Source organism: Cyprinodon variegatus, unplaced genomic scaffold, assembly GCF_000732505.1.
Source record: "Cyprinodon variegatus isolate N-32 unplaced genomic scaffold, C_variegatus-1.0 Scaffold669, whole genome shotgun sequence".
Lineage (NCBI taxonomy): Eukaryota > Metazoa > Chordata > Actinopteri > Cyprinodontiformes > Cyprinodontidae > Cyprinodon > Cyprinodon variegatus.
This window is the reverse complement of record NW_015151122.1, coordinates 430,612-457,861: the sequence shown is the minus strand read 5'-3', so window position 1 is coordinate 457,861 and position 27,250 is coordinate 430,612. Positions and strand designations below refer to the sequence as shown.

The 27,250-nt window shown below is 36.9% G+C and overlaps 1 protein-coding gene across 8 annotated transcripts in view; it reads right to left on the bottom strand.

Annotated features, from left to right (window-relative positions):
• The window catches only part of LOC107097067 (muscleblind-like protein 3), a 44,951-nt gene continuing 17,701 nt past the window's right edge, over positions 1 to 27,250 (bottom strand). Inside the window, exons 3-9 of one of the 8 annotated variants that reach the window (XM_015394051.1) lie at positions 17,222 to 17,386; positions 16,376 to 16,579; positions 16,044 to 16,283; positions 13,897 to 14,050; positions 12,115 to 12,147; positions 9,877 to 9,982; positions 1 to 6,023 (exon numbers count right to left, since the gene is read on the bottom strand). In XM_015394051.1, the coding sequence (XP_015249537.1) occupies positions 5,996 to 6,023; positions 9,877 to 9,982; positions 12,115 to 12,147; positions 13,897 to 14,050; positions 16,044 to 16,283; positions 16,376 to 16,579; positions 17,222 to 17,386 (930 nt within the window). In that variant the 3' untranslated portion in view covers positions 1 to 5,995. The remainder of the gene's footprint in view (positions 6,024 to 9,876; positions 9,983 to 12,114; positions 12,148 to 13,896; positions 14,051 to 16,043; positions 16,284 to 16,375; positions 16,580 to 17,221; positions 17,387 to 27,250) is intronic. The other 7 variants (XM_015394053.1, XM_015394056.1, XM_015394055.1 and 4 more) reach the window with 7 other exon arrangements.

Genomic DNA, 27,250 nt, shown 5'->3' with positions numbered 1-27,250 from the left:
AAGAATTACTAGGCATGGCATTTTTTTTTAAATGTGTCACAACTTCATAATGTGGCTGAAAAAATTAAGCAGTTTTAATTTAATGTTTTGGAATTCATGATGGACCGTCAGGAAAATTAAATAACTGAGAAAAGTTGGTGGAAGTAGCCTGAGAAAGGGAGCAGCTAGAATGGCGGCTATTTTCTTCAGTTTTGCACAGCTGTTGAATTTAAACAAACTGACTGTTGTGGACTTCAGGATGATCTTTGAGGTTAACATATATGCAGCTCATGTAGAGCTAACAGGCCTCTAAAGACCTTATGGTTTGATTAATAGTAAAGACCTACAGCATCAGCCTCAAATATTGGCACAAAATCCTTGAAATAAATCTCTGTTATCAAGACCTGATGGCCACTATATCCTGATATTCACTCGTTTTCAAAGAGATTTTTTGTTTTGTTTTCCTTCTCTGCATCAATAGTGGAAACATCAATTTGTCTTTGTTCAATTGTTTTCAATTTTCCACAATTTGGGCTAATTAAAGTGGACATCAACCCAAAATCAACTCTATTTTGAAGATAAACTTTTATAATGGGGTCTCATGGGTATTTTACCCTGCATTTTGGTCATTTGCAAACCTTACAGGTAAAAATATATGGGATTCTGTAAATTAAACTCAAACTTAAAGGTTAATTTTTAAACCAGAAAAAAAAACAACAACAAAAAACTCTTTACCATTGATGCCAGTAATTGCTGGAGATGCTGTAAAGTTTCAGATAATCTAGATACAGGTAAGTTTTTGTGAAGTTCAAATGGGGCTGAAACCAAAAGATCAGATTTGATATTTTTTTGATAGTGTTATTGCTTTTAAATAGCTGGGTTGTATTCCTCAAATACAAAAAAAAAAAGATATCCCCATAGTGGTGCTAAGGATGCACAGTTCAGATGGACAGTTAAATTGAGTTTCTCTCGAGTAAATAGGAATTTTAGTTTAAGAAACACATACCAATAGATTTACTGAAAGTTGAGGGAACCTCAGTGTTTCATCTTAGGACACTGAAGTTTATTTATTGGTTCAAATCCACGTTCAGTCCTAAAAAAAAAAAAATAAAAAGGTGCCATGCTGACTTTCCCATTGTCCAATTAATATATAGATGAGTATTTAGTGCATGTTGTTACACTTCATACAGGCAGAAAAAGAACATGTGACGTGAAACATGGGATCAACCAAAGAAAACGTGCTTAAGAAAAAGTTTTGGATCTCAACAGAATTTTTTTTACAAATGCAGGTTTTTTCATTTTTTTTTTCCAATATCCACAACTTCAGTTTCACAGAGCTTTGACATTAAATCTAGTTCTAGTTGATTTAAATTTTCTGTGCCATCAGGCTCAGTTTTACAAGCTGTGCGCTAAAAACACTGTGCCTACATTCATACTAAACTCAAATGCCCCCCATCCTTGTATGTCAGCCTGTTTCTGTTTCTAATAAAAGTCCAGATCAGATGTTAAACTGTGTGTAAACACACGCTTCTTAGTATTTTTGCAGCCCATCGTGTAAAACTGAGCTTGAACGCTGAATTGCAAAGCAAAGTCCAAAGGGAGACATATGTGAGTTGATTGATGGAAACATTTAAAAAAAAAATTCTTACTGATACATTACCTGTTTAGATCTTTAGAATTAAATGTTGAAAAATATTTTTTGTAGCCACACCATGTAATGACATTAAATATAAATCTATATAACAATACATACAGTTTATACATCTTAACACAGTATCATCATGGTACCTCTGAAATAGTTTATATATGGTGATAGTAACATGTCAGCATGCCTTTCTTTAAGGGGGGCACATGTATAATTTTTGCATTAGGTACATTCACAACACATCAACATGATCTTAAATGAATAATGTTCAGTTGAAAATGCCGAAACATCTGCAGCATTTAAAAACAACCAATTTTACCTACTAATCACTGGTTCATTTACTTCTTACACTGACGATAAGACAGCACAGCTGTCTCTGAAAAACTAGATGTGGTTTCTTGTAACAGTAACAACATACTAAATGGGAGAGGAATCTTTAAGCGTTGATTCGTTCTTACAGTGTTTTGCCAGTGATGGTTTAAGGAGACTTGAACGAGGCACATCTGAATTTGGATGAAAGCAGTTTCCATTCAGTTTTCAAGTTCAGTGTTACACACAAACAAAGCACTTCCTCTCACTGAAAATAACAGGTGTTTTTCATTCCTAACTTTTAATTTATTTCCGTCATTGTCTCTCTTCAAAGTGATGATGTAAAGTCCGACACGACATTTTCAAGTTCTAAGATTTCTCCCTGAAGTGCCTTTACATAATAATCATGAGCCACTTTTCTACATAAAAAGCAGCTTTAAACTTATCAAACCACAAAGAAATTTCCTTTTTAAGATGGTTCTCTGCATTGAACATTTATGCATTATTTGGAGGAATTGACTAAGGTATTGCAATAAAAGGGCAACATCTTGCATATACAGACTTCAGGCACAACATTAGGAAACAGATCTAGCTCCTGTCTTGTGCAATGGCTGACATCAGATGGAAAAAAAAAGGTGTCAGTGCTAACAGTTTGCAATCATTGAGCTGATTAGATCATAATTGTGTTATTATAGGGTTAATGTTGAAGACACAACAAGTATGTTCTTTAAAATAAAATACTGGAGGAATAAAGACAAACTAACCCTTTCTTTACAGCCGTTACAACATCATCCCTCACAAATAAAATTTACAACAGAGCAGACAATCTCAGTGTAAAAAAATAAAAATGTTTAATAACTGAGCAGTCTAATCCATAACAGAGACAGGCCCCAGAATGTAGAAGATTTATTAAGGCAGTTTACTTTTCACTCATTGTATCTTTATCTCTTAGCTCCTGTTCAGCAATGACTAAAGTTGCACCAAAAAAGCAATGGCAAAGTTGAAACCTGTTGCAGGGACGAGTAGGTTAGGTCTTATGGGCATGTTGTGCTCCCCATTAGGTTGGTCAGCAAGTAAATTCTCACCAAATGGTAGATGAATAAGAACTAGAAAGGTTAAACCATCAGCATCATAGTTGCAGCCAGTTGTTATTGAGTTATTTTCTCGCTGAAGCACCGGCTACAACCAATCTGTACCCACCATGTTGATAAATACAGAGGTAAGTTTAGGCCCCTAGCAAACTGCAAAAGGTATTGCTGAAATGACCAGCCCTAGAAGGGTGGAAACCACTCCAAATTGCACCTGGACTCATTTGTGCTTGTTGCTGGGAGACTAAAAGAAGCTGCGGTGGCTTTCAGCCTTCAGTTTAAATGCAAACTATATCTGTTAGCAGGCCAAACGAAAGGCATAGCATCATATTGAACTAAGAGGAGTCTTGGCATGACTAGCTCAAAAGGATAAACGAATAATACAGATATTTGGTTATGATTCTTTTAAAACGCCTGTGAGGGATGTTGAGTGGCCTTCTGTTCTAATTTAACAGTGGTACAAATCTTCCCTACCAGGAAGAGCAGCTGATATAGATGGTCAGATTTTAATATATTAGCCAAGATTTTCTATAAACCATTATAAACGTCCTAAAATGGAAAGAGAGTAGGGTTAATTAATCCTCCTTTATTACTTTTACTTTAAATTCAAGAATAAATACAAGCTTCTTATAACAAAAAGCTGACTTGATAGCTCTTATCCTTTAACTTATTACAAGCCTTTTTTCATAAAATGTGGTTTTCTTGCTGATGAAAATGAAAAACATTTTATCTAGACCCTTAAAAAAATGGATCTAACTATAAGTAGTTAAATATCTACAATAATTAAAAATTACCTTCTTACTAAAAAAAGGATCTTTTCTTGGTTTTAAGTATCGCATGTTTATAGTGAAACTGATAAATATACATAAATGACACTAACATTAGGTTTGGGTTTCCAGTTGGAGAAATATTCAATATATTTTTCCTGTAGTTACTCTCAATTTCACAAATTTGCTCACTATTGCTTCATACTGTATTGTATAAACTTTTGTTTGGTCAAATGCTTGTAGTCTTATATTGCTGGAAAGCCTGGGTTTCCTTTAAACCCAGGACTCTAGTCCTTGAGGGCCAGTGTCCTGCAACCTCAAGGTGTCCTCAGCCTTGCAGACCTGAATCAACTGTCTGAATTATGTCCTTAGTGTTCAGGTTCTCCAGGGTCCTGGTAATTATCTAACTATTGGATTCAGGTGTTTTAAAGCAGGGACACATCCCAGCCCCTGAGGAAAGGAGTTACCCATTCCTGCTTTAAATGAAACATCTCCTCTGCAAGTACCAACCAGTTCTTTGTGGTGGAAATATAAGGGCGTTGTCATCAGTAGAGGAACATCTTGATGTAAACGCATATTCAAAGTAAATTCTGCAACCAGAGTTTAATCCTATATTTCCATTCAAATTGGCTGACTTGGAAAAAATTATGGTTGAAGAATAAGAGGCTATACTACAGCAGTGTGTGACCAAGATGGTGACCAGCATGGGGAGGAGATGCCAAGCGGCTCTCAGACCTTACTGAACTTCTGTTAAATTGTCAATATGTCTTGTTTCTTAAACCTCTAAAAATCCAATCTAATGATAGATTGTAAACTAATGTGAACAGTGAGATGTTAGCTGCAGTTTGCTGACGTACTGGCAAAGAGAATTTGAGAAACTAACATATTCAACATTGCCTATTAACCCAGTGGTGCAGTTTCCTTACAAATGGGGCACAATTTCATTGAGATAAATTAACCATACACTTATATAAGGTTTATAGCCAAGATGCACCGCAAAAACAAACAAAAACAAACAAACAATTACAATTTACCAAAAACACAGTGTCCTTCAGTTTTGTGCTAATAAAAGGAAATTCTGCAGAATGAGAGGGAACAGATGTGATACCCTTTGTGGAGAACATTGCTGTGATCAACCCATGTTCTTCTGTTTTGGAAATTTGTTTTAAACTGATGTGAACGGTGAATGAAAATAAAATACTCTTAAAGTTTAAACCCATTGCATCCTAATTTGATATATCATTACAATGCTTTATATTAAAGTAAATTTGCTGCTTCAGTCCAAAAAATTATAATTATAACTAGGCAAAACTTAACTTAAATCCTAGTTACTGAAACACAACCATAATATCATAACAGTTTAACAAAATCTGCCTCCATTTGAAGCCCCTAGCTGATATGCAACACACTTGTAGTTGATATTGCCTTTAATTCTAAATATGGACATCAATTCATCTTTGCTGTGAACATTTTTTAAATATATATTTTTTAAGAAAGCCGGTCTTCTCTGCTGCTCAGAAGAATACTCAAAGGCACAAACTATTTTTCAACAGCTTCTTTCTGACATGTCATCAGGCATCAGATGAGAATTAACTGAACAATATACAACACATGGTGCAACACATATGATTTTAGTCATCCTGAAACATAAACGTGACACGTTATGGAACATTCTTTCATTTTTTAAAACAAGTCATGGTTGTAGACCATCAGCAGGTCCGTTTGCAGCTCCAATGTTCTGAATATCCAGAGAGAACTTTTCATACTTTGGATCAGTCAGGTGGGTTGGGCTGCCTCAGGAAATGGCTGCAACCCATAAAGGGCATTTAGTCTTGAATGCATGTATGTTAAAGAGCCCACGTTTAAGTGTGGTCATGTATGGCTGTCAGAACGAGGGAGCTCTATTGCTCATCGCGTCAGTATGCATCTTTATGGCTGCAGTAAAGCAGCGTTATTATGTTCAGGCTTGTATTGCAGTTTTTTTTTCTTAAATCTTATAAACATTGTATAAGAAGTTTCACACTGACACTCATTCAGTGTGCACTGTGGGAGAGGCACATGTTTGCTGCAGAGCTGCAGGTTTTCAGGAACTCTAACTGGGGTTTCGTGAAAGGCTTACTGAGTTTATTCCCACTGGAGCTGCCACCAGCAGTTTTGGGACAGGGCAGAAATGGTTTTCCATGGGAACGCACTGCAGTTCCACCGGTTCAGGAGTCAGAAGCTCTGAGGAGTCTACTGAAGGAAGCAGAGAGAAATAAGGAACAATGGGGTTTCATGACAATCAGCAATTTCTAAAATCATAATTGCATCTAGTGGTCCAACTGACATAGCAATCAGGTTTATCTGCCTGTAAGTGAGATGCTGAATGGTGTGTAGTTTTGAAGTCATAAGTGAATTCCACTATCTGACTTTAAATACATTATACAACTCAACACACTAAGATCATGGGCTGATGTTCATTTTCAGATAATGCAACCAGTGTTGCAGAGCCAAACATCCTAAAATTAGAGCTAATGCTTGACAAAACTCTAAACTCGGTGTTGGAATCTCATGCAAGCCTGCACCTCAGACGTGCTCAGTGCTTAAAATTTGGGCAAAGTGTTGTGCACCATTACTAACATGCCATTATCAGCAACTGATCCTGCTGATCAAGATATCATAGGTCAAAAGGACATGCTTCCTCTGCTCTGTTCACACCTCTGCTAGCTTCGCACTATGTCACTCTCATTCCAACAAGCTGTGTTACCCCCTCTACAGTTCATAGTTCTTACAGGTTTACTACTACCGTATATACATATCATAATATAATATAGGTGCGTTTAATTCAATCCTCCTTTCCTCAATTTTCAGTTGATTTCCAGTTGTAGCTAAAGATCCAAAAAGGAGTAATGTATTATGCCTTCTATCTAAAACTAAATTAAAAGGTAGCTAAAATGCTTATTGTCAGGTTAACCAGATCTAACTATCAATATCTTTGTTTGGGCTCAATTTGAAATGCAATGAGGGCAAAACAAAAGTACAATTTCTAACAGTCCAGCATCAAACCACAGGTTGACCTGATAAAGTAATTTCCATTGCATGAAAGGACAGACTTTTATTTTTGTATTTCTTAATATTTCATCTGATTTCTGTGGAATCAGTCCAGTACCCAACCATTTGTTTGGATGTTTTTTGGTTTGGTAAACCACTTAACATAGACATAAAAAGACTCCCGAACTCAAAGTGATGAGTCTCTTTTATTCAACATAGAAAATTTAGTGAGAAAAACTGTGTGTAATATGTATGCCCTTTAGTAACTCTATGTCTACTCTTCAATTTTGCTTTAATGATCAGGTAAAGTGATTTGCAAGACAAGGCCTTTAAAAGGAAATTCAAAACACCTTAAGAAACATTGATCAAATTGTTAATGGATTTAATTCATAAAGCACCCTTTTAGTCTAAATGACCATTTTTGACAGAAGAGCCACATTCACCCATCTGCATTCACAAAAACACACACATTCATACACATTGATTACAGCTTGCCTTAACTTGGAGCCAAACTATAGAGGAAATTGAGCCTTATTGAGGACTTATCTACCCTTAATTGTTGCCCCTTAAAAAAATATTCAAATAAGTGTGGGTCATCATGTGCAGAATATGAAAAATAAATTATGCTTAAAACATTTGCCAAATTTTATAAATTAGTTCATTTGGAAATGATCCTGAGGTAGTGTGAAAGGAAACGATGATAAATAAAGATAGACAAATAGGTTTACAAATCAAATTGGGAATGATTTATTCATGTTTTCCTTACAGGTGTAGTCCACAAGTTTTAACTATTGGAATAATTTAAGTAGTGGTTAAATCTGATTATCTGACCTAGTCCTCTGGTCTCTACGGATGATGCTTGGATTCAATATCCAATGAAGTCATGGAAAATTAGCTTGACCACAGTTAAAATGCACTAACTTGGATGCTAACAGACCTTAACTACTCGTAATGTCCATCTGTAGTTTAAACACCAAATTGTTTATGGAAGAGGAGGGAGGGAATGAAATATAATATAGGCCAAGTGATCATCATATCATTTAAGCTTGCGCCATATCAACCAACTGGTTTAATTTTAGGGTCTTTTTCTCTCTATTCACACTGCAGGCCCTGTGCATGCACACCTGTATAAGAGGGATGGCTTTTGGATCTTTCAGGATCGGAGGGAGCTTAAGTGTTAACATTTTATATCTCTCTCTACTCATGTAAGAAAACTATGGACCAGTTAAATGAGAATGTGGAGTAAAACACCATCTTTATTAAGCTACCACAGCTACAAGCCCTGACGAATCTTCTTGGTATTTCATTTTGGGATCAGTCATAAGGTAAATGCTTTAGAAAAAAATAGCAACTGGTTTTAATTTTTTTCTTCTTCCAATTAAAAATCTAAAAAAGTAACAGGCAAATATAATCAGCCCCTACTACACCAGCAGGCTCTAAATACAATCTAGTGAAAGTACTTGATTTCAGAAGCAATCTAAATGAACAACAATTCAATATTAAGTAATTTAATCTTAGCAGAAATATGGCTGCTCTGTAAAGTCCTGGCAGATTGGTACGGGACATCTTAAACAAACAAATCATTTAAACTATGAATAAGACAGTACAGTATGAATGAATTATTGTCAATGTAAGCAAAATAATTAAAATGTTTTACAATTTAGTTGAGGTATTTTCTTTTTAAAGGTAATTAAACCCTGCTAGGTATATCACATAGTAAGATAAGCCAGTGGTTCCCAAACATTTAAGCCAGTGGCCACAAAATACACATGGGGACCCCATAAAAATAAATAGTAATTATATTTCTTTTTTAAAATAAGTTTTTTCCCCCCATGAAAATGCATTGAAGAATTTAAAACATTTCATGGTGAATTTATTTTAGTTGATTATATACTTTCCCCCTATGAGAATCATCTGCAACATGGAACCGCAAGAACTTAACTTGTAAAGCAAGAGGTTTGGCATGAAAAGCATGAGAGGCTCCTCAGGTTCTAAGTGATGCTCCCCCACAAAAAAAGGGAAAGCATTAACGTTTGGATTCTTAAATCAACTCCTGTTAGGGATGAGCTGTCCTGTTTGTCAAACAAACTGCAGCACAAAGCATCAGGGCTGAGCATTGATTATTCTTCTCTTACTGTGCTAACCTGTGGCAACACTGACAAATAATATCGACTCAAACTTACTTATTTTTCCTAATAAATTATTTCTTTATTTGCTTAAATGTGGACTAACGATGCTGAACAAGGACATTTGGCTGAATTTTATTAGCTTATTGTTTGACATAAGCTGTCAAAAGCTGAAAAAGTTGCTTATTTTCATAAGCTGTAGGCGACTCAGTGATAAATGGTGAACCTAGAGCTGGACGATATGGCCAAACATGATCTCATAATATATTTCTTAATTTCAGTCAATATGATATAATAACAATATCCATCAAAAAAAAACAAAAGCCTCAGAGAGACTACCAAGAATGCCCAACCAGAGATGCTTCCACAAACTAATAACAATTAGTTTGGCATGCTTATAAAACTCCTCCTATATAAAACTTTTGAAATGCATGCTTTAAAAAAAGCGAAACAGGAACATGGGAATGTCGGTCAGTGACAAATGCTTTAGTATAGCTTGTAAATTGTATTAAAATATCAGAAATTTCATGTCTTCTTTATTGAATAATATATGAATATATATGATACATATTGTTACTGAGTTAGTGTCCAGCCCTAGGTTATCATATAATGTGCATCAAACTTGACGATAATTAAATCCACAAAGTAGCAGTGTGCCATGGGATATTCTTATTTGATAGCAACAGTCGCTCAGGGTAGGAAGGCCATCGCACAGTTGTTATGTGGTTTAATAACAAACAAAAAATTTTACTGAGAAAATGGTTTCCTATTTTAAGATTTTCAAGTTTTCCGTAGCTTGTTTGACAAAACACTAAAAAGTGACAAAAAATGAAATGTAAACAGAACTTCTTACAAGCAGATGGTTCTTTAACCGAATAAATAAAATGAGACAGTGAGCTTGACCTACAGAGCTAGAATAAAACAGAACTGACATGAGAGAGCAAACCTGATTGGAGGTGGCGGATTCAGCGAAAGGAACATTGGTGACGGGGGTCGAGGCCGACGAAACAGTGGAGGTGGCACCGTGCATCATGGGAACTTTAATTCAGGCGAGTCAGACGAAGGACAGGGGAATGTGGGAGGGAAGGGAGGGGACAGGAATGATATGATTATCATGGCATATGGGCAGAAAAAAATAAAAATGGGATATCAAGGGATGTAGATGAGTTTAAAACAGATTACAGGAGACATGCAAACAAAAGAAGGGGAAAGAAAAATACACATTCCATTAGCTAACCGCTTATTAAATAAACCACTAACCATTAAATAGCAAACCAAACAAGGAGAAACACAAGCATACAATCTGATCAGACTGGAGAATCTGATAATTGTATTTAATGAACTGGGAATGTGTATGAGAGGAGCAAATGATCCATACATTTTCAGTTCTAGGAATGATTTAAGGGAACCTAAAGTTACATTAGAGGTAGAAAAAGGCTTTCGTAGTCAAATATTTGTTTCTTCTGACTATTTTACTTAAAATAAAAAGCTTAAATCAAAAGCACACAGGTGTGTTAGTGAAGCTTGCAAAGCTTCTCTTCATCTTTGAGTGTTGGTTGGTTGGATGAAAACCAACACTTTCTATATGAAATCCACCTCCCATCTGTGCTTTCCCTCTTCTTTTGAGACATGTCTACCATCACTATCAGAACCACTTTTTACATGGTTTACAAAAGTGTATCAGAGCTGGTTTTTCATGTGGGTTCTTCTGCAGCTTAGGGCCAAAACCAGATCCTGTTAACAGACTGGATTAGGGGGGGCACCTTCTCCAAATGGGCCCCTTTCGCTCTACCTTGATTTCACCCATGTGGATTCCTGTCCTGTTCTTGCATTCATGGTTAAACAATTACTGGAATTAAATTTTAGTCCACAAAAACCCACAACATATACTCTGATGCTAAAATCTTTGATTTAAGGTGTTTGGATTGTTTTCATAGCTACGCGTTTAGAATCCAGCATTTGATCTACAAGCAGTCAGTAAAACAAGGGTTGCTCTTATTAGCTTTGTTAATTTTAGTATTGACTATAATATAACCTCCTTCTTATCTTATTACATTTTTATTGACTGTGGGACTTGGAGAATTTTTTAAAATATAAAATATGTTATAAATAATTACTTATTAGTGTTACTGTAAATGGTCTTCAGATTAACTTGAAAAGAATTTGTTGAGAAATTCATTGATGAGGTTAAGAACATGAATGACCAAGTCTGATGTGGAAGGTCTTATCCGGTCTGCATGTTATCCTGACCTCGACCTATTAGAACACCTCTGAATTAAAGTGGACACTATGAGCAGGACCTTCTTGTCAGTGTTTGACCTCAGAAATGTGAAAGATCAGATACAAATAGTAAATAATTGTTAAAAATTCCTATAAACCCACTTTTAAAGCTTATGGAAAAGAGGATGAGCCAACATCCTATAAAACCCTAGTAATTAAAGGAATGCAACTCAATCGAATGTGTGTGTGTGAAGGAATATAAGCAAATACTCTGATAAGATAAGGTCAAAGTGAAAAAGGAGTGTGCAAACAACTAGGTTCAACTTGTGATCCAACAGCTTTCACCATTTAAGTCGTTTCTCTCTTTTTGACTTTCTTTATAAGAGATTTAATTTCCTCTCTCCAAATTCACATGTTTAAATCCATGTTTGTTAACATTTAGTAGAATTTCTTTTTAAGTTGTATGACTGGGATTACATCTTTAGGGTATCTTTCCATAAGCTTCTAACTTTATTTGTTGGGATTTTGGTTTAATTCTCCACATAGAATTGTTAGAACTGAGTCAGGTTTGCAGGCCTCACCCCATGCACACCTTTTTTTTTTTTTTTTTTTTTAACTCTGTCTGCACATTTTTTGTGTGACACGGAGATCACTGAGTTGTGATAAGCCAAACATTTAGCATCACTCCCCATTAGGAATCTGTAACTCCTCTGTAAATAATTTCCAGTCATTGGGCCTCATGCAACAACATTTTTATATTCTTAACATAAATTTCTTGTATTTTTTCTCCTATTGTGGGCTTCTTACGAATGCGCCACATCAGATTCTAAAAATGCTTTTAATTTTAGTAAATGTTAATAAATAATCCTCCCCAGTTATACCATATAAGGCTAAAACTCCACACACTTATTCACTATAATGGCATTGAAGACGAAGCAGAGAGACTTTACCCGTTTGGAGATTGAGGTTCTGCTGACTGAGAACTGAGCAGCAGTAAAGGCCAGTAATGAGGAATAAATAAGAAGAGCATTAAATGATGTGGTAGCACTGATACAGAAGTTAAAAAAACAAAACTAATAATAATAAAAAACATTTGATCCAAAAATAGTCACTAAAAACTACTGATGGAGTGAAGAGGTGCAACATATGATGATACTTAATATGAGTTCAAGATCAACCAACACAACAACATTCTGCTAAATGTCCTTCTGATACACATGTATGTGTTGTACATCTCCACATCACGTCTTTCGTCCCTTCATCACACTCTCTATCTCTCATACAACACATAAACATAAAAATGTTAATCATGAAACTCTAATTTTAGCATTTTAGACAGACCCAAACATTCCACATTTTATGTAATAACAAAGCCAAGGAGCTGCCATGAAGTGAAATGAATGCATGTTTTAACATTTAAGGAGTTTAAAGCAAAAAGTTGCTGAACTTTATTCTTAAATTTTCATTCATTTTTTGTTCCAGATGTTATTTCAGTAGTAGCTTCTCATAGAGCTTACTACTGACCGGTCTCAGTTTTTGACGAAATGACAACAGTTTAAACCAGTTTCTCCTGGATACCGACATGCTAGCTGCAGGTGTAGTGACTGATAGTTCTATGATTAGTGAATAAAAATGAAATTTATAATTGTGGAGTTACATAATATAAACTGATGCAGCCTAACATAAATGGACAATTGCTTCTCAGTAAAACAAATGTAGTCAATGAGTGAAAACTGGGTTTTGATAACAGCTGACTGATAAGGCAAGACTTGTCAAGTCGAGAGCACTCGTAAAATTAATTCATATCTCAGAGATTAGAAGTAGGAGAAAATGGTAAATGTGCCATATGTGCCTGTATGAGTGATTTAAATGGTACAAATGGTTCTTGCATGTGGCCCAATGTTCTTTTCTTTTTATCTAATTTGGGATGAGTGCCATTCGCTCCTGCAACAAAACACCAAGCAAATATAAAGCTGACATCTCTGTATCCCACTGCTGGGATGGCGTTCTCAGGCATTCCTCTTTTTGATCAAGATGTCACACAGCTAATTATTGATAAACACCAGTCTTAGTTCCGTCTAAATAAGGTCTTTAGTTTATTTGCAAACTGTATTATGTTTTACTCCTTAAAAGTTCCTTTTTCCATGTTGCATTGTAAACCATGCCTGTATAATAACTTCAATGTAGATAATGACTCTCTTTTACCATATATAAAAACAGGCCTCATGAGGCCTTTATTTATTCATTTTTTGTTACAATGAAATTAAATTAAATTCAAATATAGTTGCTTGATCCCAAAGGTAAATTCTGGTTTCATGTCCATATTTGACACCAAAACAAGTTGATGACTGGGACACAAAACCTGCCTCCTCCTGAGCAATATGGTGGCTGGACATTTCCATGCTGTTTATGTTTGCAGGTGACTGTTCTAAATGTTGTACTTTCATGCATCTGGAAAGGTTACCCCTGTATGAAGCATATTTGTGGAGATCATGTTGTACTTTCATGCATCTGGAAAGGTTACCCCTGTATGAAGCATATTTGTGGAGATCTACAAGTCTCATTCTCATATCTTGGTTGATTTATTTAATATTTTACATGATTTCCAAAGGTGTTGCCATACAATAGTACCAAGGTCATGTCTGCATTCGTCCATGCATGTATTCAAATGTCAGGTTTATGCTTCTACTGTATGTGTTATTGGATGCTCCTGATGTTGCATCCACACTCACCAGTGGGGATGAAGGCTGGTTGCTGGAGCTGCATGTTAGCCAGGGCTTGCTGATAGTGGAACATGCTAGGGTTAAAGACTGCAGCAGCAGCTCCATTGCTCTTTTCTAAGATCGGCCTCTTTGGCAGCGACTGCACGGTGGCTGGAGCCAAAGCCTGGCCAGAGGGAGAGTTTAAAAGAATAAAACACAGAATACATACAGACTTTTAATTTACAGAAGTTAGGTATTAAATGATCCTAAAGTAATATCTGGATAATTGCAAAGTTTACATTTCTACATCCTCCTACATTGTAAGTATCTCTCCAGGCACCAGAGGGCACTATAGCACAAAGTTAAAGCATACATAAACACCTGATGGGCAAATCAAAACAAGAGCAATTACAGCATGTTTCCATTCTCCAAGAATAGGCCATTGTGAAGCACTCATGTGAGGAAATTCTAAGTAATATTATTTACATGGGATAAAAACATTTTAGGATATAATGTCAGCCTGACCCTGACATATCTTCATCCATCCATAAGATCCATTGATTCACATTTAAAAAAATGGTTTATAGTTAAGGCACTCTCAGACCTTCCACCCAAACCTCTGTAAGGAAGGACTCCATAGTTTCAACACTGAACACATCATTTAAACAGTCTTGTTTCTCTTTCAAGGCCCTAAACTGGAACTCTCCTCCCACTGACCTAAAACTTAAGACTGATTAATAAAGGCCTTACACAATGCCAACTTTTTCACATGAAAAAATAAAATGTGTGTCCTTTTACTTTATATCTTTCTTATTCAATTAATTTCCTTTTAAATAAGAAAAGTATCATAATAAAAAGCACGGGGTGGAAAAAAGCATGTCAGATATAATGCTTAAGAACAATGTCTCTGATTTATTCCAATGCCTTTGAATTGAATAAATCGCAAAATAATATGCTTCTTTAAACAAGAAAAATAGGAAGAAAGACAGAATATAATTTATTTTTAGTGCTTCTTAAATTCTTGCTCCTTATCATATATGTACATACAATATTTGGCTTATTTCTTATCATCAGGATACGTTAAGAGATACGGTGGAGCAGTGGCAGCTGGTCAATAGAGGGCGATAGCGCACCGCCCCACCCACCCAATGACCCTGATTAAGACATTAAAAATATATATATATTTTTTATAATAAAATTTTAAATACAAATTAAAAATATTTTGACATTGTTTTTTTTAGATGTGCAAGATAAATATTTAATCTTTAATGACAAGTCTGATTGATCATGTATTTCTGCCCTAGGGCAAAAAAAATTTGTTAAAAGTTGTACATTCACAGTAGTTTGTTTCCAATACAAAGGTATAGGAGAGCTCGGGGCACAGCTCTGTGGCCCCCTGAGCTGACAGGAATTGAATTTGCTCATCACCTCGACCCACAAGCGCAAATGTTTTGCAGGTGATTGACAAGTCGAGTTTTGGGAGTTGGAGACGCATCAGAGAGAGAGAAATGGTCTAAAAAAACATCCTTTTTCAGGACCTGGTTTAGCTATAAGGCTTGGCTAACTGCATGGAGAGAGGCTAAGGCTTTATTCTGCTTCCTCTGCCTTTCGACTTTACCTTTTTCAAACATAAGCATCTAAACCCAGCATGGATAAAGACAGGTAAGTCTGATTAAAGCACTTTTTAGAAAAGGCAAAGAAGAATAAACAATCTGGGATTCACATGGAAAATAATATATTATAGTATACTTTTTCTAGATATTTGTTAATTTGCATATTTGCTCTTAAATACAAATTCTCAGAAAATAAATTGTTTTTATATATTAAACAGTATAAAGCTGAATTTGCCTTCATAAAGCCTCAGAAGGGCAACATTTATGTACAAAAAGCGAACCTCTTCACGAAATTATGTTTTGTTTTTAAAAAGTGTTGATTGGTTTTTGGTATACGTCTATTTTGAATTTATAACCCCCCCTGGACAAAACTTCACCGGATGCCACTGCGGTGGAGAGATTTTTTTATAGACAAATATATAAATATAGGATAAAACAAGACTGTATAATCTGGTGGGAGATGATGCAATATACAAAATTAGAAAAACCTTAACAATCTTGAACCCTTACAAGGACTGGGAATTTCTGGTATGTGCTCTTATCACAATTCAGTGAATAACCCACCAAGGGAGCAGGCGCTGTGTTTTGACTGGCTTGGTGCTGTGAAGCCTTGATCCTGGCCTGAAGGTGAGCCGGTGGGTGGAAGTATTTGCACTTGTCCCGGCTGCAGCGTCCCTTTATGTAGTCCATGCACACAATGACAGAGTTCTCGCTGCAGTCCACCATGCCGGCCTCCAGAGGGTGAGCATAGCGGCAGTCGCTTTCTCCTCGTGTGCAGTTACCACGCTGGAATTCTCTGCAAACCTGCCAGGGCCGCCAGAACACCGATCAACATTTTCCTTTCATCGTTCTTTGACTAAACATAGAAGCACAACAACTGTACATGGACTGCATACCTCAAGCTTGTCTGTGCGGGCGTGTTTTTGAGCCGAGGTGCCGTTGCCCATTGCTGTCAGGCTAGTGGGACTCCCGGGGACGAGAAGGGGAGTACTGGGCAGTAGCTCCGGCATCAGGCCCATGGCTGGGCCCATGTGGCTCAGATATGGACTAAATGCCATGCTGGGACTGGTTGCAAGGGAAGGGTTGACAGGAAAGGTTGTCTTGGAGCAAAATGAACCACAGAGAAAACAAAACAGTTATCTATATTATTCTTACTTAAGGCATTGTAAGAAGTCTCCAGCTGAAATGTGCTCGGTACAAAGGATAGTTGAATAGAAAAGCAAGTAAGACTTTCAGCTATATAGAAATCAGTTTAAGCAAACAGGCATTTTAAAGCGTAGATGTTCAATGGTGAGTTAAATGATTCATATTTATAGAAACCAAAATTTTTAGAAAAGCCACAAACAGCTTGTCACTACATCCCTAATTTTAAACATTTTAATTTCTATATATTTTGCTTTCCAGAAGACAAAACCTTTAATTTGGTATTTCTTATTACATCTGCAGGTTTACTGTTTGCTTTTTGGAATGCATACAGTTGACTAATATACTAATTTGACTTCATTGAAATGTGTAAGACTTCAATCTAACTCCAGCTGTTGTTTGTCATGCTAGAACAATCGGACATTTGTTCAGAAAGGCACGCTCGCTGCTGGGCTGTTGAATCTGCCACGAAGCAAATTAAAAGCAGCCCAGCAGGAGAATAAATTAAATGAATATTATGAAAACCACAGAATTGTGAGCACAATCTTAGATCAGTTTCAGTCGTTGTTTTAGTGTGTGCTTTCGTGTAAACTGCTCACAATTGGCTGCAGCTGTGCACCGGGCAGCATGAACTGCATCTGTTGAGCCAACATGGCAGCCGCGGCCTTTTGCTGGATCAGGTTGTTTCTTCCATTGATCTCCAGCTGGGTTTTCAGGTGCGGAGGTGGGTGCAGGTACTTGCAGTTTTCTCGTGTGCAGCGGCCCTGTGAACAGCAAACTAGGAGTCAGATGGTTTGACCACAGAGCTCTCATATCAACAAAACATTAATACTATTGTTAGAACTTATTTCAATATAGCACAACTGAGAAAAAATTGAATGAATAATTAGTTCCTTCATGGAAAAATCTGTCCAATAAATTGTAGTTAAAATATATTGGACTCAAGGCCCAACAGAAATTTTGGCTTACTTTTAAATGTGAGCATAACATATGATTATAAAACATAAATTAATGTAATCATACTGGACCAAGGAACATTCAATAAGTATATATTAAATATATTTAAAGAAATAGCAGAGAAAGAGATCACAGTGATCAGAAATAAACTCAATTCTGTCCACATAATCTAAAGAAATAAAAAAGAAAAGTTGCAGTGTACAGTCCCATAATGTTACTCTCTGCTACCTCTGCTGTACTGGCAATCAGGTCTGAGCAGTTACACCCACAGCAGCTCAATTACCTGGAGGTGCTGCACCTAAAAGGAGCACTATACACTCACCGGCCACTTTGTTAGGTACACCTGTCCAACTGCTCGTTAACACTTAATTCCTAAGCAGCCAATCACATGGCGGCAACTCAGTGCATTTAGGCATGTAGACATGGTCAAGACAATCTCCTGCAGTTCAAACCGAGCATCAGTATTGGGAAGAAAGGTGATTTGAGTGACTTTGAACGTGGCATGATTGTTGGTGCCAGAAGGGCTGGTCTGAGTATTTCAGAAACTGCTGATCTACTGGGATTTTCACGCACAACCATCTCTAGGGTTTACAGAGAATGGTCCGAAAAAGAAAAAACATCCAGTGAGCGGCAGTTCTGTGGGCGGAAATGCCTTGTTAATGCCAGAGGTCAGAGGAGAATGGCCAGACTGGTTCTAGCTCAAATAACCACCCGTTACAACCAAGGTGGGCAGAAGAGCATCTCTGAACGCACAGCACGTCGAACTTTGAGGCAGATGGGCTACAGCAGCAGAAGACCACACCGGGTGCCACTCCTTTCAGCTAAGAACAGGAAACTGAGGCTACAATTTGCACAAGCTCATCGAAATTGGACAATAGAAGATTGGAAAAACGTTGCCTGGTCTGATGAGTCTCGATTTCTGCTGCGACATTCGGATGGTAGGGTCAGAATTTGGCGTCTACAACATGAAAGCATGGATCCATCCTGCCTTGTATCAACGGTTCAGGCTGGTGGTGGTGGTGTCATGGTGTGGGGAATATTTTCTTGGCACTCTTTGGGCCCCTTGGTACCAATTGAGCATCGTTGCAACGCCACAGCCTACCTGAGTATTGTTGCTGACCATGTCCATCCCTTTATGACCACAATGTACCCAACTTCTGATGGCTACTTTCAGCAGGATAATGCGCCATGTCATAAAGCTGGAATCATCTCAGACTGGTTTCTTGAACATGACAATGAGTTCACTGTACTTGAATTGCCTCCACAGTCACCAGATCTCAATCCAATAGAGCATCTTTGGGATGTGGTGGAACAGGAGATTTGCATCATGGATGTGCAGCCGACAAATCTGCGGCAACTGTGTGATGCCATCATGTCAATATGGACCAAACTCCCTGAGGAATGCTTCCAGCACCTTGTTGAATCTATGCCACCAAGAATTGAGGCAGTTCTGAAGGCAAAAAGGGGGTCCAACCCGTTACTAGCATGGGGTACCTAATAAAGTGGCCGGTGAGTGTATATTCCCCATGGGCAACCACCAGATTCTCAAAAGCCATTCATGTAGATAGATCATCCAGCAATCTTTGTTTTTGAGCTCCAGATCTCGACCTGTTCCTTTCCAGTTTTCTCCTGCCTACCGTTCCCCTATCCAATCATTATTTGGGCCTCTAATCTCTGGACATCCCCTCCTGACCAAGTCGGTTTGCCTCTGCGGCTGTCTGCATTCTGTCCATCCTGTGTTACCTAAGACTACCCTCATATGCCTCTGTCCCTCTGGAAACGTCTACCCTGTGGACTGCTTCTCTATGCATGGCCCCAGGCACACTAACATTTTCCCAACTTGCACCTTCAACATGATTCAAACAGCCATTTGAATCAAAAATGGAGCCACTGGGATCAATATTCAGATCAACACACCCTCCTGACTCCTGAGAAGGTTAGTGGCTTTGATTGAGGGCACCTTCAACCCCACCGAGTTGCTCTGGGCCACTAACCCTTTTCTCCTCCCCATAGTGGTTCCAGTTGCAGTCAGTTCCTGTTCCTGCAACACTAATTTACTTTTAAATAAATTCTCTGAATGTTACTTCTTGGTTTCTTAATCCTGGTCCTCAGGCTCATTGTCCTTCGTGTTTTAGATGCATCTGTATGTAGCACAATGGGCCCTAAGGACCAGAGTTAAGAAAAACTGGGCTACAGATTCTGTTCAGGCATTAAAAAATGCATACAATTTGACATTTCTCCTTGACTTCTAGGAACCCAGACCAAAAGCAACCAACAAATGTGATAAATTAATAGATAAAACCAATATTTATATATCTAAAACAAAGTTTCGTTTATATACCTCTAATATTCATAAATAACTACTTTTAACTCATAAATTCGGCTTTTGACAGCATAATACCAAATAGAATATCATTACAAATGCATATGAGCTGCAGAAATAGGATGGATGCCTTGTCAGTCCAGTAATTTCTGTATCCAGACTAGAAAGGCATATTTTGTTTTATACATTTTTGTGTAGTTCCATATTTTAGCTCACAATAGTTATGTTCACTACCATGTATGTGAAAAGTAGATTTATGTGAGAGAGAATTACATTAAGATAGAAAAACATGACCTTTGGGGGATATTATGATTAGGTAATCTAACCACGCTCCTCGCACTGTCTGCAAGCTGTAGGATTGCAGTCTGAGGGATCATGTGTTTGCTTATTTATATGCATTATATGCATTTTAGAATAGTTGCTTTATTCTCCAAACATATTTTTTTCTCAGTGAGTCGACATTTGCTATATCACAACATGGAATCGACTACAAACCACATAATCTGTTAGAAAAATGTAAAAGACAACAGCAACCTCCTCTGTCATATATGAGTATGTACAGCACCACGGGTATTTACCAGGGTTATTCAGCCACAGAGAAGAAAATGACAAAATTGGTTAAATACATTTTCTAATAAAAGTAACACAGAGGGTCTAAAAAGGAATACCTGGTCAATAAAAGTCCTGTTTCAAGTGACTGTCCATCCATGTTAAACAGATTAAGATAAGCTATTCTCGATATTTCTCCACCTTAAATCTAACATATGCCCTGTCATTAAACTTAAAAAGAACTGAAACTGGCTGAAGGAAAAATGCAAAAAATAAAAAAGCCACAGACTAATGTGCTGAATCTTATATAAAAAAAAACCCAGCTTAAGGTTCAATTGCAGCTCTCGTTCCAGTTTGATACAGACCTTCAATCATTTGTAGAAAATCTGACTGACTTGACATAAGACTCAGCATCTTGTGCCACTTGCAAGGATTTTCTTGTCACCTAATCATTTGAATTCCTTAGCTAGTTTGCAGAGAGGCTATAAAGAATCAGAATAAAATCATTAGACATATAGTATAGAAAATCAACAGCATATTTCCATTGCAGACCAGAGAAGAAGATAAGCAATTGAAATATGCAACAACAATGGGAAATAATAAACTGAGTGTTTCCTCCATAACTGATAAAAAGACGAGATGGAAGCAGGCCAGGACTTCTGCCAAGAGCTTGAAAGTAACATCGAAGAAGCTCTCTAGAATGTGTCCTCAGCACTAACATGTGACAATCATCGATCTCAATATGTCTGGACAGTGGTGGACACCTGATGGACAAAAACCTTTTTCTTACAAAAAGAAAAATCTTTCAAAACCGTATTTGATAGAACAAGACTTGGAACATTTGGGCACATTCAAAGAGAGAGTTTGGAACAAAAACAATGGAGCAAACGGCCAAAAGAACACCATTATCATAACAGCATACGGTGGTGACAGTATCATGATATGGGTTTTCCTTTTTTCAGATGGGACTAATTTTTTTTTTGTCAAGGTTGATATAAACTAAGATTTGACCAAAAACCTTTATGACCTTCAAAAAGCTGAAGCTGGAAAGTGATCTTGTTTTTCAAACATTACTCTAAATCCATGCATAGATTTTAGTCACAGGAAGAGTGGTTTTAAACTTAACTTCAGATAGAAACCTGTTGAGCCATATGATGAGGGTGGAGGAAAATAAATGCTTTGAAGACTGTCTGATGTAAGATACTGATAGGCTTCCATCAAATAAAACTTTAGAATTTAATGAAAAAATACTTTAAAAACATCTGACATAATAGTTTACCTTTTACGTTACTATTTTCTATGATTTCCTTGTTTTTAGGGCTGGAACTTACGATTTTTTAGCAAATTGATTCATTTGTTGATTATTTTTTGGAATATTCGATTAATAATCGGGTAGCCAAAGTTTTTTTTTAACGAAATTAAACCAGGTGAAACTAAAACTTTTCCACTTAATGAGTTCTGGATAGAGAATATTGACAGATGAAGACATTTTGTTTTTAATGTTAAATGTAAAATGTTTATATATTTTCTTGATATAATTACTGCTCTAAGTGGGTTCCTCTGTCAGCCAAAGGCATGTTTTACAGTCTCTATATTTAATTTAACAATTAATCAATAACTACATTTGTTGTTGATCTTTCAACATCTTTCATCAATCTTTGTTTCAGCCCTACTTGGTTTCAGTTCAATCTCACAGGAAATATGGCAATGTAAAGATGGAAAAAGACATATACTGGGGTGTGTAGCCAATAGGAGGAACTTTGCAGCAACAGAATTTGAATGTGTGGCACAAGAGTTATATGTACAAAAAAAGCTAAACACAAAAGCAAATGTTGTATTAGATAAATGCAACTCTAAAATTGATACAAGCAAGAGCACATTGCTTGATTATTTGTTAGGTTATCCAGTGAGGAAGAGGTAATCATGAGTTTTAAGCAGCTAGACATCATTTAAAATATGGGATTGCTCTGGTATTTCATGCCATTTGACACTTAATCAAACACTGTCTAGTAGCTTCAGTATTAATAGAGACAAATATCTTTTTAAAGACGTTACACTTCAACTGTAGTGTATGTCTGTAATAGTGTGTATGTATGTATATATATATATATATATATATATATATATATATATATATATATATTCTTCAAACTGTAATGTTTTAGATCATCAACACAAAGATATCTGGAGTAAATACAAAAACCTGCTTTTGTATTACATTATTTGCTGTTACTTTAAAAAAGATCTGACCACTTGACCTCCATGTAAAAATCCCTTTAGCGGTCACAGGTCGGTTTCTGTTAATTATATTCATTATTTTCCCCTCCATTTAAACTTTAAACAATAATAAAGTCCAGCTACAAATTTACTCGGTTGTAGTGTTCTGTAAAAACCATGCCCCTCTCTGCCAGTATGTCGGAACGGTAAAAATTGCTGCATGAACACTGCAGATCATCGCACACAGTCTTCATCTACATTCTTTTTTTTCCTAACAGCAGCTCTCTACCTCTGCAGAAAAGCTGTAAACCTGCTAATTTACCTCAAAGGAGCATCAACCTGGCCGTATAATTGAGCCAGCACTAAAGGAAGGCAAAATTAAAAAGTCTGATGATGAGCTAAGGTCATATTGAGGAGAATCTGACATTGACAGATGGGAACACATAAAACGGTTTAGCACCAAGAGGACAATACATGACAAGAGGATACCCTGCAGAGCCAGCACCCTTTCTCACAGCCGCACACTTTAGAAAAGAAACACACAGGTGAGCCTGCAGCTGCATGACAAATGGCCCGACAGCACAAAGGCTAATACAAGCATCCACAGCGGAGATGTGAGCAAGCTTTGCGTCAGCGGGCTGTGTTTATAGGGATGAGTTAATATGAAGAAAAAGTCCCGTGAGCCCAGCACTCCTGCTCCACCTTAGAGGGACAGAAAAGCACCTCTTAATGATCTAATAGTGTCTGCTAAGCGTACTTAAAAAATAACAAAGAAAACATAAAAACAAACAACTCTACTGCTTCAATCTGGGATGTGACAACATAAACATGTACAGAAAATGTGTTATTTGGCTAAAAGAGCCTCTGAAAATCAGTACTGAGGAGAGGTCAGGAATCCCCTTATTTTCTGGTTGCCATGGCAACATGCAATGCAACACAAAGGAAGGCTGTAGTCAGACAGCAGGGACATTAATAAATATAATCTCTTGGACTACTGCTCGCATTTTACACCTTGAACAACATAAACTGGAGAATTTGGGATGTTTTCATAAAATTAGAGATTTAGGAAGCTAGACTTTATGCAACATCCACATCTAAATGAATTTGTATGTATAAAGCTGCAGGTCACCCCACTCTTTAAGTTTAATTTAATACAAAACATTTTCAAGATTAAAAAAAATGTCAACATTTTTTCAGCTCATCATTAAATGTGATAATTGTGATTTAGAATATTAATTTGCAGATAATTAAGATACCTTAAATGTACCACGCCCTTAAAACATTTCGGTGCAGTTATAAACATAACAAACCTCAGTGTGCTGTTCTAGGATTTGTTGTGTTAGACCAACACTAATCACTGCAGAGCTGGGCAGTAGAAAGAAAAGGGTACAGGATTTCAAAACAATGCTGACAAAAAACAAAAATCTGTTAATTCTTGTATTTTGCTGTAATAAAGCTATTAGATATTATATTTAAAATCTTACACTAAGCAATTAGAGGACAAGGCAAACATGTAAAAAAAAAAGACACTCTAGTGCAAAAAGCACAACAAAAACCGTATGGCCCTCAAGCACATCTCCATGTGAAGAGACTGCATATCTAAGTGGATATACAGTACCACTCCCAGTGGTGGTCTAATTTGACTAAAAAAAGATTAAAAAAACTAACGTTCACTGATATTCTCCATCCAACTGGACTTAATTTGAGCCTTTCTTTGAAAAAAGAATGGGCAAATATGGCCAGTCTCTGGAGTTTTGGCTTTTAGAGAGATATTGCAGCTGTTTTTTTTTAACAACAGGTGGCTCTAAAACACCCAAATTACTTTAATCTGTGATCTTTCACAGTAAATCACCAAAAAAATAAATAAAAAAATTAAGACATTTCTGGATGCAAAGTTACATAATAATGAAGTATAAATATTTTTTCAGGTCACTGTGTCTTTATAATATTTGGAATAAACAAAGTAGGATATTATATATGTACAGAAGTGATGTAATCAAAATCTGAGATTGTGACTGAATCGTCTGTCTGATGATGGGCATTCAGAATTTTTACACTAATCACGTGAGATGACAGCAGCACTTCAGTTAACAAGGTAAAAAGAACTAAGTGGTGAGCTGCCCCCTCCTTCCCTGCTGAAGCCCATTCATGCCGGGCAGGCAGACCTAATGGAGAAGCAACAGGGAATGACAGCTGTTGGCTTCTGTTGGCCTGGAGATGGCACATACGGGAGGGATGGACAGGAGGGAAGCCATTAGCAGATAAATCCATAAAATTAACATGGAAGGGAGGGATGGGTGGAGGGCAGAAGGAAAGGATGATTCCATGGGGGACAGAGCCGTGTTTCTCAGTTGACCAAAAACAGAATCAGTCGAGTATAATCATCAAACACATTGAGGCTAAGGGCTCTGTTGCAGGAGATGTTTGTTTACTGGCACAGCAGCCCTGATGAAGGAACTGCTGTGACCTTCAGCTGACACCAGTCATGCTGTTCTCTTGGGACAGTCAAAGGAAGCTTTCATGGTTTCTTTGATTAAATAAAAACCGTAAAAAAAACAAAAATAAAACAGATCCCTTGGTGCAACCAGTATAGAACCAGGCTGTTGCTCTGTGCTAAAAACAGCCATGCCACTCAGTACGATCAAACTATCCAATGGCTGCTCAGTCCTGTGCTGTTGCTAGGTCTCCCTCTCTCTGTCTCTCTTCACCATCTCCCCCCTGCTCTGTAGGACATAACACAGAAAAATGGCTGAATAATAAATTCTAACTCAATAAACCAGGAGACAGCAGCTGCACTCAGACAGAAAGCCCCTTGTCTGGGTCTCGATTCCTTGCAGTAGAAAAGCTTAGGTAGAAAAATCCCTCACATAGGCACATGCAATGATGCTTTGAAACACCACAACAGTTGATTTAGATTCTAAAATAATTGGCTTTTGGCAACTGAATCCCCTTTAAAATACAACGAGTTATCATTTCTTGGAGTGTTTATGCTTCCTTTGCACAGTGCTGATGGTGTGGCTCTGAGGTGGAGGAGAGAGCAGCAGCAGCAGTGATGCAAAAGCAGCTTAGGTTGCTTTAGTCAACTTACAAGGTAAAACGCACCCTGAAAACACTCTGACATTAAGTCAAATGTGTAAATGAATTTCATAAAAGATAAAAATATATTATAATTTCACTTACACCAAATATGGATATTGTATTTTTTAGTCAACACATTTTCTCATACTTTGCTTAAACATTTGCAAAGTTTAGAATAATAACATCCACCCATCTTATCGTTCTGTAATAAACTCCTCCTATAACTTAAAACATGCTGAATTCATCCTTTCCTTAAAAACTGAGAGTAAAGTGTCCCGCTACTTGATAACTGATTATGCAGACAAAACCTTGCCCTCCCCAGCTTGAAAAACAATTCTAATATCCCTATTCTGTGTATGAAATTTAGTTTTTCTGTTTTGTTTATTTGTCATACTGGGATTTAACCCCTTGATGGCCACTGTTGCAAATTTGCAAAAACAGGAACCTTTCATATGCACTTGTTTCTGGTATGCCTGGTGCCTGACGATGTGTTTTCTTATTCACTCTTAACCACTATAAATTTGTAACAAATTTGCAAAATACCTAAAACATTTATATATATATATTCTCATTCTATTCATTCTCAGTGAATGCATCTCAGTGAATGCATCTAAAATGCATTCACTGATTAGGAAAACCATCTATTTTGTGTACTAGCTTCATTGTGAAAGGGTTATTAGTCCACCACAGAGCCCACAGAGGGAATTCTGGTTTTCAAGTTCAATTTGATGGATTTCAGATTGTGGGAGGGAAGCCTGGTAGTCAAAGAAAAAACTATGCAGAAGGGTCTGACTCAAGAATCATAAAGGCCATAATTCTAGCTGTTAAAAAATAAACAATATGGACTAAGCCAAAGTTGTTACTTAAGAAAATTGGAAAACGAAAGCTATGATTCTTCATGTTAGCCACTACGAAATAAAATGCACGTATAGTTTAGAGTAAAGCAACAAGCAGGCCTCTAATTTCACGCTGGCTATGCTGGGATGTTTTGACAAATCTATATATTCTAGTCTCTTTCTCTGGATTTTTATCTCTTTTTTGGCTTCTTTGCACAGTCCAAAAATGGTTATGCAGTCTTATATTTTGAATAAATCTTAATTTTCAATGAGCAGGAAACTTGTCCAGGCTCTCTCTGACCTGGTTAAATGCAGTATGTTTACCTTACATCATTAAGCCATTCAACACTAAACCTCAACGTAACATGTGTCAGAGATTGTATGTTATGACTGCGACTCCATAGTGGTTGCTATGCTTGTATCTGCAGTGCAGTATTTTATTGACCTGAGCCAAGGTTAGACATTTGAGCCCCAACAAGTTAGGACCTAAAGGATAAATGTTTTTTGTTGAGTCATGCTCAAGTACAGGCTTGGAAAATGTAGGTATTAAAGAGGATTATTCTCAAATATGGCCGTCAGCTCAACATGCATCAGACTACGGATGACACAAGTCAAGAATTAGAAAGTAAATCTAAAGTTAACTGCTCAGAAGACCATGTATATATATA